Consider the following 12000-nt stretch of genomic DNA (forward strand, 5'->3'; position numbering starts at 1 on the left):
CCTTATTATGGGACGAATGAAGTATATAATATATATAGGGCTGTAAATGAATATTACACTGAATAGTTTGCTATATCTATAAAAGCTAGAACTCTTTCTTGGTTCAAATTATATTTAGATAAACAACAAACATTTTAAGGAAAAATATAAGATAAAATATTAGCAGTAACACTTACTTGTCTACTGTATTAGCAAATCTCAATCCCTGCACGAATCATTAGGGTATGTAATTTCAGTAATAAATCAAAAATCGACATTATTATATCTTAGAATACACTGTTTATTTTTGAATTTCAGTTATTTATGTTAGAACACACACACTTATACAACTCATATATAGCTTATTACAGCAAGGTAACAATGGAACACTTAGTATAATATATAACCAATTTAATACATGAAGTGATCATCAATCTCGTCGTCGCCAAAGCAAAAGAAGCTATCGATCTCCTCGTTGCCAAACGGATCGCTAATATCTTCACTATACGGAAAATTATTTGTTGACCCACAAGACTGTAAACCAGCAAGTGATCGTGCATCGGTTTGTTCTTCTGATTTCACCGCCGGATGATGGTTTCCGGAGGTGATGATACGGCTGTCGCCGCCATTTTTGGCCTCGAAAGTGATGATGAGATTATTAATTTTGTTGGGGTGCACAAGAACATCATCATCATCATCCAAACTGAAATTGGGGTTTTTGTAAAAAGCCCTAATTGGATTTGATGATGATGATGATGAGGAGCAAGAGTGATGATTGATGTATGTAATTTGGTAAAGTGTATTAGGCTTCTCTTTGATCATTTGAACTTGCTTTGTGGCTTTGCACCCTCCATTCTTGTACGTGCATCTGTAATAGCACCTGTTACGTGCAACATGTTACATGATAGCATATGAAAATAAAACAGATAACTAATGAAAATAGATTATACAATTAATGATCTATTTTGTGGATTGTGTTAGGGTGTGTTTGTTTGGGGGATTGGATTTTAAATACACTATTATTCATTCAATTTTTTTTCTAAAAAATATCAAATCACAACACCTATTTTTTATTTTTTATTTTTTATATTATACTAAAAATTAATTTTACATTCAAAACATCACATCAATATCTATTTATATCACATCATACAATTATTCAAGTTTAAAATTTTTACTATTCAAATCCTAACTCAAAATCCAAACCCCCAAACAAACACACCCTAAGATCTTGTAAGTAAGATCAAGTGTAATATGTGGTAACAGGCGCATATTTGATTCAGTCAGTATATGTAATAAAGGTAAACAACACATGTTTCTACATAGATATGTTATATAGAACTCCCTCTGTCCGATTCTAAGTGTCTCATTTAGCTTTTGCGTCGTTATACTTAACATTAAAAATATCTTTATATTTGTATAATTTTTTGTACAAATATCATTATAATAGTATTATAAGACACTGATAAAAATATTTGTCTTTTTCCCTTGATTTGTACTACGTTTTCATATAATAATTAATATTTAAAAATTCTTAGAGCCGACGGAGGTAGTATATAATATAAAAAACAATGGATGAAGATAAAGTACACAATCATTTTTATTTTATATTGTAGATCTTGTATGATGAGCTCAATTGTAGTCGGGACCAACCCTGGACCCGGGGAAGAGGAGTGATCGCGCAAGACAAATATAAGTAGAGAGTTGGTTATATATTTATGTTATATATATATATATATTTAATTTGTTATATATAAAACTTATTTGATATACTACAATGTAAACGAATGTGCTTTGGTGGTGTATGGTAGTCTTTGTACTAAGATCATAGGTTCAATTTCTCTTATCTAAAAATTTTGGATTTTTTTTTAATATTATTTTTGCATTGAAAAATGTTAAAAAAAAATTATATTTTATTTTACTTGAAATAAAATATTATTTATATACATTTAGAGGCCCTTATTTTTATTTTGCCCCAACCCTTGTGGTGATATTTGTTGTATCTATTTATATCCTATAAATATATCTTAGGTTGTTGATTTATGCATTGTGGATATATATACATATTATTTGTGCTATCATCATTATACTTAATAAACATAATCAGTGCAGTTAGACAGACAAAAAAAAAAATATCGATCTACACAAATTCTTACAACCATATATACACTTTAATTAGTGATCAGAAACCAATTAGAACAACTATATAGTGACCAATAGAAATAGTGATGATAATGAAGTGATGCACAACTTAGAACATACATATACATATATATATATATATATATAAAGAGAAATTATCATAATTAAAAATAATATGGGAATTAATAAATAATTAATTAAAAAATTAAATAATTACCTGGGATAATGGGAATTCAAGATAAGCTTTTGTCCATATTTTCTCCAGGCAAACTCATCTTCTGCAGTGGAAGACTCCACTGTCCATGAATCTGAAGTCCTTCTGGATATAAAATTAATAATTATATATCAAAATTCAATAAATGATGTAGTGCATGCCTGATCGATTATTTTTAATTAAAAATAATCATAATTAATTATATAACCCCACCATCAAATTAATTAAACCCCACAAAATGCTTGTTAAATAAATATAAGAAATTAATCTATATATATATATGTATGTTGATTAAGATAGCTAGGCAGTGGTGCTTGGAAGATAACAATAATAACTTTTAATTTGTTTCTAAGCCACAACTCAAAAAAAGTACCAACTTGGGTCATTTTAAGAAATAATTAAAGAGTTTGTTCATGGGAGATTTTTGGAAATTTGGAAGTTTGGAAAAAGTAAAAATTTACTCTCTCCATCCCAGATACCGTGTCTGGTACACTGTAGACACCGTATTTTAGGAAGAGGTGTAATTAATTGATAATTAATAATTATCCTATAATATAAATAATTATAAATTAAGATTAAGATAACTAATTAGTTTACTTAAAATTAAAAAAATTTAAAATGAGATTAAAGTGTGTAATCATTTTCCAAAAAAAGGAAAGTGACATGGTATGTGGGACGAACAGAAACGACAACGTGGACATGATATCTGGGACGGAAGGGGGTAGTATTTGATTTAATATTTTGTGAGAAAAAAAAAATGAATAGTACCAAATGAGTAAAAATATATTGTGTAAACAGAACAAAAATCTTTTTCATATGTATACCATATATAATATATATATATCTATAGGTTCCTATCAGCCATATGCCAAAATTTATGAAGAATCAAAAAGCAGCAAGTAGGCAGTAGCTGCTCAAGTTGAACTTGAACAGCAACTACGACTGTTTGTTGCAATTTAATCATCTCTCTCTCCTCTCTCTCCCTCTCTATGTATTAATCAGAAAAAAAAAAAAAAAAAAAAAAAAACATGATAATACTTTAGGTTCTGAATCTCTGATATACTTATGTATGTAAAGATCCATCACTTTTGATCATTTTCCACGAGAAGATGGTTTTTCCAAAAAAGGATAAATTAAGTACAGTAAATTTGACACTGAAAAGTTTGGTCGATTCTCATAAGCATTGAAGGAAGTGTGTGAATCAAAACAGATTCAGCAAATTTCTATTAAAGTATGATACTGATTAATTAATTAATTACTATATATCTCATAAAAATTAATTTCAAATCTGACCTTCGCTTGTAACAGCCCCTCCGATTTCTCAACCCTAACGGCGCCGGAGTCTTCTTCCTGACGCCGGAGTCAACGGCGGGGATCTGAGCTGACGACGACTCGACCGACACGGCGCGAGAACTGAGCTGGGAGAGAGAATTTCCAAAGGATGTCAAGATCTGGTGCGCGAGTTCCTCCGCGGAGACGACGAGGTCGTCGTCTCGAGCCGAGTTCTTCAGGTGATTGAGGAGCTGGATTGCGAGCTCTTTTCCTTTCAGAAGCTCCGCAGCCATCCGCGTCTTCCTTCCATGGCGATTTCCGCCTCCCATTTTGGATAATTTCTGTGGATTTTCGGATCTAGTTAGGGGAATAGAAACGAGGGTTTCGTGGTTGCTGCTGCTGCTGCTCTTTAGATGGAAAGAGAGTAATTAATGAACAATGGGGACAGAGGGTTTTGATGGTTTTATTTTTTATTTTTTATTTTTTATTTTATCAATAAATACAAAATATAATATTTTATTTTGAATTATTATTTATATTTTATAAATATATATATATTATATTTTTTATTAATATTCATTTAAAATATGTGTCTCCATAACTTATTGGATAGTAATACTATTATATCAGATTAATTAATTAATTCCAAAATCGAATGAATTATGATGCAGTAGAGCTGGCGTCATCTGGTGACGTTTGCGCGCCAAACGATCGGAAGATCTTGGCCGTAGACTTTCGGGATCATTGTACAGGAACAGGTCCCTGTACTGGGAGACCAGCTTCTGGAACTATTTCATTGCTCGCTATTTGTTAATTCAAATAAATATAAAGAAGTTTTTTACTTTTTTTTTTTTTCGTTTTTTACAATATACTTCCTCCCGTCTAATTTCAATGGACAGTTTTTCTATTTTTTTTTTATGGCATTTTATTTGATAAATTTTAGTTTTAGTAAATTTATCGATATTAAATAACTTAATAAATATAAATTAATTTAATAAATTTTTAACACTTTATAGGTAGGATTCACACAAAATCTTTTATTTTGATTTATTTTTTAGAAAATAATAAATATGTTTATCTATATTTAAATCTTCGCATATTTTATAAAATTAATTTATGTTAATTATATATAAATTAAAATATTTTTTATGTATTTACTTGTATTATATAAGGTTTTATTCTCTTTAAATTGATATCTATATTCCATTATATTTTTTATTGTGATATAATTTTTTAAAAATATTTAAATATATATTCTAATTTTTTAATCATATATAATATTAAATTTATTTTAAAACCATCAATATTATTAATTATATATAAAAAAATAATATTACTATAATAAATCACTATTATTAACTACTTAAATAGCATTACCTCAAACATTGTGTTCCTAATTAAACATGAGAATGTTAATTTACTTTTATCACCTTAAAAGTTTAAAATTATAAATACAAAACAAAAATGAAACATAAAAAATATACATATATTTTTTCATATATCTAATTATAGATGTAATCTTTATTGATAATTAATAATTACAATCATAACTAATTATTTGTATATGTACATGTATGTACATATTCATTTACATGGAGTTTGATACTAATAATGAAATTGCGAAGAAATAAAAGTGATAATAGAATCACAGAGAAAATAAATTGAATAGAGAATGACAATTCACTTGAAAATTTTTTAAAAAAGATATCTGTTTTAATGAATCGATTAAGAATAAATGATTAATCATAGGAGAAATAAATTTTAACTAGTGAAAATTTATTAAAAAATATTTTTTTGATTATTTTGTTTAGATAATAAATTAGATACGATGATCAAATTTTAGTGTAATTCTTTAAGAAATAGTAAAAATATATATATATATTTGAATAATAAATTAAATATGATATTTTATAAAATTGAAATATAATATTTTTAAAAATATAAAAGTTAAATAATAAAATGATATAAAAAATAAAATAAATATATTGTATCAATAGATCATTCTCTATATTTCTACATACAAATAAAATTAGAGAATGAGAAATGATTTATTTCTCAAATTTTAGGGGTATATTCAATATAGATTTTGTAGGATTCCGTTGGACGTTCAAAATCTCGGTGTATTCAATCAAGACTTTTAAAAGTCTTTTAAAATCTAGAGGTATTCAATCAAGATTTTTAAAAGTCTTTTAAAATTTTGAGGTATTCAACATAGACTTTTAAAAGTCTTTTAAAACATTGAGATATTCAACGATCCATAGACTTTGAAAGTCTATAGATTTTAATGGATTTTTGTGAAAATTTTGTATAGAAAAGTATCTCTCTTGACCATCACAGATTTTGATGGATTCTTAAAATTATTATTATTATTATTATTATTGTTGTTGTATATGTGATCAATAATACGATAATATTTATTACTATTATTATAATTTTTAATAAAAATAATAATTTAAAACTAAAATATATTAACAAATTATTATGAATTTTTTTAAATATATATTTTTATATTACAAATATAATTTTAAAAATATTATTATCACAATAAATATGTATTACTGTTGTCTTTTCTTTTCAATTATCGAATACACTGTATTATCATAACGATAGCGGTGAAATAGATATTTAAATATATATTTTTTGTTGAACCGGTTAATTTATATATATATTTTTTAATCATAAATTATTTATTTATTTATTTTAATATAACGGTTTTACATAAAAAAAGTAAATATGTATATGTTATTTATTAATACTTCAATATTATTTATTAATATTAAATATTATCTTATTAATAATTATTTATTATATTTATAAAATTTGTTGTTTGATATAAATTTATATAATTAATATATATTTAAAAAAAAAAATTTACAATCCTACAAAATTCATATAAAAAATCCATAAAGAATTCAATCAAATCCGTAGAAATCTATCTAAATCAATTACTAAAATCTATCAAACTCAATGTAGACTATGTGGATTTTCTAAATCCACATAAATCCATAGACTTTTTAAAATCCAAAACAATCCATTAAAATCCGAATTGAATACACCCCCTTAATTTTCTGCCACAATCAAACAGAGAAATAAAATCACTTTCATTTATCCGATTTCATTTCTATGTACCAAACAAACCCTTATAGTTGAATTTTGATGTTTTGGTATATTTTTAAAATTATAAAATTTTGAATTTATATAAATAAGTTGTGTGATGTTTTTTACTATAAGAATATACTTTATGAAAAAATATATACTCCCTCCATCCCATTGAAAGGTTGCCATTTTTTTACTTTCGTCCGTCCCAAAATAAGGTTACTATTTCCTAATTTAGTAATTGTACTATCTACCTAACATAATAAATATCATTCAAACTTACACTATATTACACAAATATCATTACTTTTATATTACACAATATTAATAGGGGTATTTTCGTCTTTTTTACTACAACCCATTATAATACTAATATTCAAAAATCTACGTGCAAAAAAGTAAACGGCAACCTTGCACCGGGACGGAGGGAGTATAATATTGTTGAAACAAATATATTTTATTGAAGATGAATAATAAAAGGGTAAACAATTTTGTAGTCATTTTAAGACTTCAATTGGACCCTGTTTGAAAATGGTTCCATAAGTTAAAAAATTTTGCTAAAAAAGTCATCCGGTATCGGAATCGACACACTGTCTCGCTGAAGCTGACGTGACGCTGACGCAACTGACATTTCATTGCAACGCCGATGCCACGTCAGCGACATGTACATTTTTTTTCTAAAATTTTTTAATTTAAAACAAAAATGATGACTTTGGTCAACATTAGACCAAAGTGTAATATGATTAACTTGGTGACCATAGACCCAGGAACAAACACCCTCTCTTTTCTCCTAACTATTTCCAACTTGCTCTAAAAGACTGCCGCACCTCTCCTCTCAACGCCGTCTGTGAAATCGCCACTACCACCTAAGGAGCCACCGGTGGGGGACTTCTTCACCGCATAAGTAGCTCTCTTTTCCTTTCTTTAATTTGGATAGGGTTTAGAAAATCTTCGAAAAATGTAACAAACATGCCGCCCATGGAGACCACAGTAATTTTCTTTGTAAAAATTTTTGAATTTTGTTTTGAGTTTCCTATGGTTATCTTAAAAACTTTTCCATACCAACAAAGTTAGGTGTTTGTTAATTGGTTGGCTATAATAATGAACAACAAGACCGAACCCCGATAGTGTGGGTCAGATGAGTATTTTGTAGAAATTTTTTAATTTTATTGATGCTAGTGCTATATTATCTGAGTTCAAAGTTTGTGAAAAGTGAATCAACAAATCTTCCAAAATGTTAACTTCCTTAATAACAACCGGCATAACTGAGTGTTTGTGTGGATGACAGAGTGTCACTAGAACATCATGGACAAATGAAAATTTGGGACGCAGGCTCAATTCTTGCGAGCAATATCATGTAAAAACTGAAATATGATTTAAATTTGTTTAAGTTATGTAGTTCGAGTGTAATTTGGTTTCGTTGTATTTCATTCTTAGTGAGGTGGAAAAGATGGGTGTAGATACATTCTTGCATGAGAATTGTGCAACTATATGCAACCGACCATTCACCGTAGGGCTTGATTGTGAATTTTGTGTGAGAATATCCATAGCAACAGTACGATTGTACTCCATTGAAATGACCTCTTTTTTTGGCCCCTCACTGTTTGATTGCAACCATAGATAAAAATAAAAACACAAGAAAATAAGTCACGATTAATCGTTAAAGATGTGAACAAGCTAGAATAAATGAAATTTACACTACGCCTTGGTTAGATAGAACTTGCAAGTGTCTTGTGTTTGCCCTTTTTGTGGTGGCACTGGGGCCTAAACAAAAGCAGTTATTAGCAATATTAGTAATGACAAGTATACAATCATTCATGCTCTGAAATATAGTTAAAAATAATTGAAATAATAGGTACCAATGTTAAAAATTATATCTGAAAGTTGTTGAGCAAATCTAAAAATGAGCAGAAGTGTGAATACCTGATCATCCAAAATTTCCACAATTTGTGTGTCGATATTTTGTGGGAAATAACGTGCATTGTGGCCAACTTCTTGACAAGTCCCACATGTAATCGGTTGCTACTGCGTTTTCAGCCTCATAGTGCCATTCTTTCCTTAACCTTTTCTCTGTTTTCACCAGCTTCCCGTTTCCTCAGCCTCTTCGGCCTACCAACTCCGTTTTTTATTGGTGGTGGCCTAGGTGGTACACAGTTGGTTGGCTTCTAAAACATTTAACTGCTAACATATTTGATGGAGAATGTGTAAACTCAATTGTATATTTTAATATAGTAAAATTGCTCAACATAATTTATCACGTCCTCTCCTTGGTTGTTCATGGCTAAAATAGCATGGTGGCAAGGGATTTAAATCAGCTGTCATTTCCTACACGTGCAGCTTCGTGCAGACAAGTCCATACAATGTTGACAACCGTCGAAACAGAAAATTTGATAATGTATATCATCATATTTCAATAGGATACAATCACCTACCTTAGCCTGATTCCTAGAAAGTACTTTCATAATCCTTGGACATATGACTTTATCAGTCCACCGTCTTCTGAAATAATCCTTGGAGCCTCTACATCAAGTACTCTCGAATAGATTCCAGCACGTTCAGAATACATTTGTCTCTGGCATCACTAATACATCTATTGAAACTCACATAAGTTATTTACAAGAAACTCCCACTTTGCAAGACACTTAAAATGTGACCTAATCCACTCGTTTACCAGCCAAATTTCCAACCATTCACAACATTTTTCATCAATCTGTTTAAGCTCCAACATTGTTGTCTTGAATTCTCCCACAGCGGCTACCTTCGTAGCTTTCCACAATCCATTCTTCACAACCAATCCTTTAAATCCTATTTTCATGAAGTTTTATGTAAGTGCCGTACATAACTTCTATGCTCCATCCAAAAAAGAAACTCTCTAATGTATTTACAAGTCTTTTTTTTTTTGTCGCATATAAAACACATTTCATGATGGTTTTACTTCAATTCGACCATTGACAAACTCCGGTGGCGACTCATAACAACTCTGACTCGATCTCTAGTCTACCGAAACAACCAGTGGCAGCCAACCACCAAGAAATGGAATACTCCGATCAAACGGCAGACGCTTCGATCATCTTCTCAAGTGACTTTTAGCAGCTCCGGAGACCAATTCCACCGTTGATTTATTAGGTGGCAGACTGTTCATTTGATAACCCCAACTCTGATCTTCATCATCTCTAGTGTTGGGATGTTAATTTGGGCTCAGATCCAAGTGCGTATATATTATACATACACATGTGTGTATGTATATATATTATGTGTGTGGGAATAAAGGGATATTATTTATTTTTAGGACAAAGAATCGTATGAGCACCATACCCTCGTAAAAATTAATAAGAGTCCTTCAGAAAACTAATACATTGTTTATTTTTTTTTTCCATATTAAGTCCTGCTAAAGTGAAATTAACATATAAATGAAAGGCCTTCAGGTGTTCGTGTCGAAAAAAAAAGTTACATTTCAAGATATAGTAGTTCGAAAATTTAACAGTGCTAGACTTAGATATTTATTTGATATTATTTTGTTAGATTTAGATATTTTCTTGATATTATTTTGTTAGTTTAGGCCTAAATCCACTATTATATATATCTTGTAAACTCTTACTTTTGAGAATAGACAATTTCATTATTTTCTTCTAAAATTTTTAATATGGTATCAGAGACCGATTATTAAAATACGAAACCCTAGTCGCCACCATCGTTGTTCACCGTCCTCCGCCGCCGTTTTTCGGCCGTCGCCTCCTGTCTTGGTTCCTTACGTCGTGGTGTGGTTGGTTTTGTCATCAAAGTTGATTTCATTTTGCGACTGTTACCGGTTGGATTATTCGATTTGATTTCTTGATTTGAATCTTGATTTCGTGATTTATACCGGTGCGTGATTGGTTTTGTCATCGGAGTTAATTTTATTTTTGTGTTGTTATTGTCATGGCTTCCTCGGTCCAAAATCTCGTGACTCTTTTGCATCAAGTTTTTGCTTATAATTTCCTTTATGTTATGAAAAATTCATGGTATTTTGATTCTGGTTGCTACCATCATATGACACCTACACTTGGCCTCTTGACTGATGTTCATCATGTGTCTTCTTCGTTGCCTATACATACTGCTAATGGGAATCGCATGGATATCACTCATTGAGGATCTGTCTCTACCATTTATATTTTTTTCTTGATACTTATTGCATTTCTCAATTGACTTTAAATCTTGTATCAATTGGCCAACTAATTGAGCAAGGATTTACTATTACCTTTTTTTTCTTCTGGTGTGCAGGTTCAGAATCCACGTACGGGTCAAATTCTTGGAACAGGTCGAAAAGTGGGTCAACTATTTGAGGTACAATCTTTGAAAAATTCCTCCAAGTAATTTCTCTGCTGCTACTACCCATACCCCTCTTAATACATTTCCTTCCATTAGCCTTCAATAGCACATTCTTCTTGGTCATGCGTCTTCCTCTGAAATTCAGTCTCTCGTTAATAAGGATCATTTGGGTTATATTCGTTTTGAGTCATTTGATTGCTTACATTGTCATTTGGGAAAACAACCAACTTTATTTTTTTCAAAAAATATTGTTTTCCTTGGTTCATTATGATATTTGAGGTCTTCATCTGTTCCCTCTATGAGTGAGTGTCGTTATTATGTCATTTTCATAGATGATTACTCCCATTTTATATGGATATATTTTTTGAAACACGTTCAGAATTACCTTAAACATACATTCAATTTTCGCAAATTGTTCGAACTCAATTTTCTTGTCCCATACAGACCCTCTTTACTGATAATACCCTTGAGTATAGAGATTCTACCTTATTAAGTTTTCTCTCTGCTCAAGGTACATTGATTCAGAGTTCCTATCCATGCACCTCTCAACATAATGGTCGTGCTGAGCGCAAACGTCGTCACATTCTAAATATTGTTCGTGCATTATTTTGGTCTGCTTCTTGTCCTGATAAGTTCTATGGGGAAGCCGCTCTCACTGTTGTCTATACCATAAATTGTATTCCATCATCTGTCCTCCATAATAGCACCCCTTTCGAGCGTCTATATGGTCAACCACTCGATTATAGTACCCTTCGTCCCTTCGGTTGTGTTGGTTTTGTCCTTATTCCTCCGCATGAACGTTCCAAATTAGAACCTCGTGCATGTGTACGTTGTCTTCTTGGTTATGGGTCAAAGCATAAATTTTTAGGTTTTGGGATCCGGTTTCTAAACAGTTGCGTATTTCTCGTCATGTTACCTTTTGGAGAGTATCATGTTTTCCACCCTATCTAAATTCCATGTCTCATCTGTTCCTGATTTACCTTCCTTCC

At 30.3% G+C, this 12000-nt stretch overlaps 1 protein-coding gene across 1 annotated transcript; it reads right to left on the bottom strand.

Moving 5' to 3' along the window:
* Nucleotides 1-230: 230 nt before the first annotated feature.
* Nucleotides 231-4042, bottom strand: LOC127256119 (WRKY DNA-binding transcription factor 70-like). Its single transcript, XM_051281959.1, has 3 exons — nt 3629-4042; nt 2339-2440; nt 231-859 (listed from the first exon to the last, which is right to left on the bottom strand). The coding sequence occupies exons 1-3, from the start codon at nt 3934-3936 to the stop codon at nt 391-393; spliced, it is 879 nt and encodes a 292-aa protein (XP_051137916.1). The 5' UTR covers nt 3937-4042; the 3' UTR covers nt 231-390.
* Nucleotides 4043-12000: the final 7958 nt, after the last annotated feature.

Source organism: Andrographis paniculata, unplaced genomic scaffold, assembly GCF_009805555.1.
Source record: "Andrographis paniculata isolate CXL003 unplaced genomic scaffold, ASM980555v1 Contig55END, whole genome shotgun sequence".
NCBI lineage: Eukaryota > Viridiplantae > Streptophyta > Magnoliopsida > Lamiales > Acanthaceae > Andrographis > Andrographis paniculata.

Bases quoted from the DNA above. Each gene is read 5' to 3' on its own strand.
- LOC127256119 (XM_051281959.1), bottom strand. From the start codon at position 3,936: ATGGGAGGCGGAAATCGCCATGGAAGGAAGACGCGGATGGCTGCGGAG. The intron at 2,441-3,628 runs GTCAGATTTGAA...TTTTATATCCAG, and splicing joins AGGGGCTGTTACAAGCGAAG to AAGGACTTCAGATTCATGGA. The intron at 860-2,338 runs GTAATTATTTAA...TGCACGTAACAG, and splicing joins TTGAATTCCCATTATCCCAG to GTGCTATTACAGATGCACGT.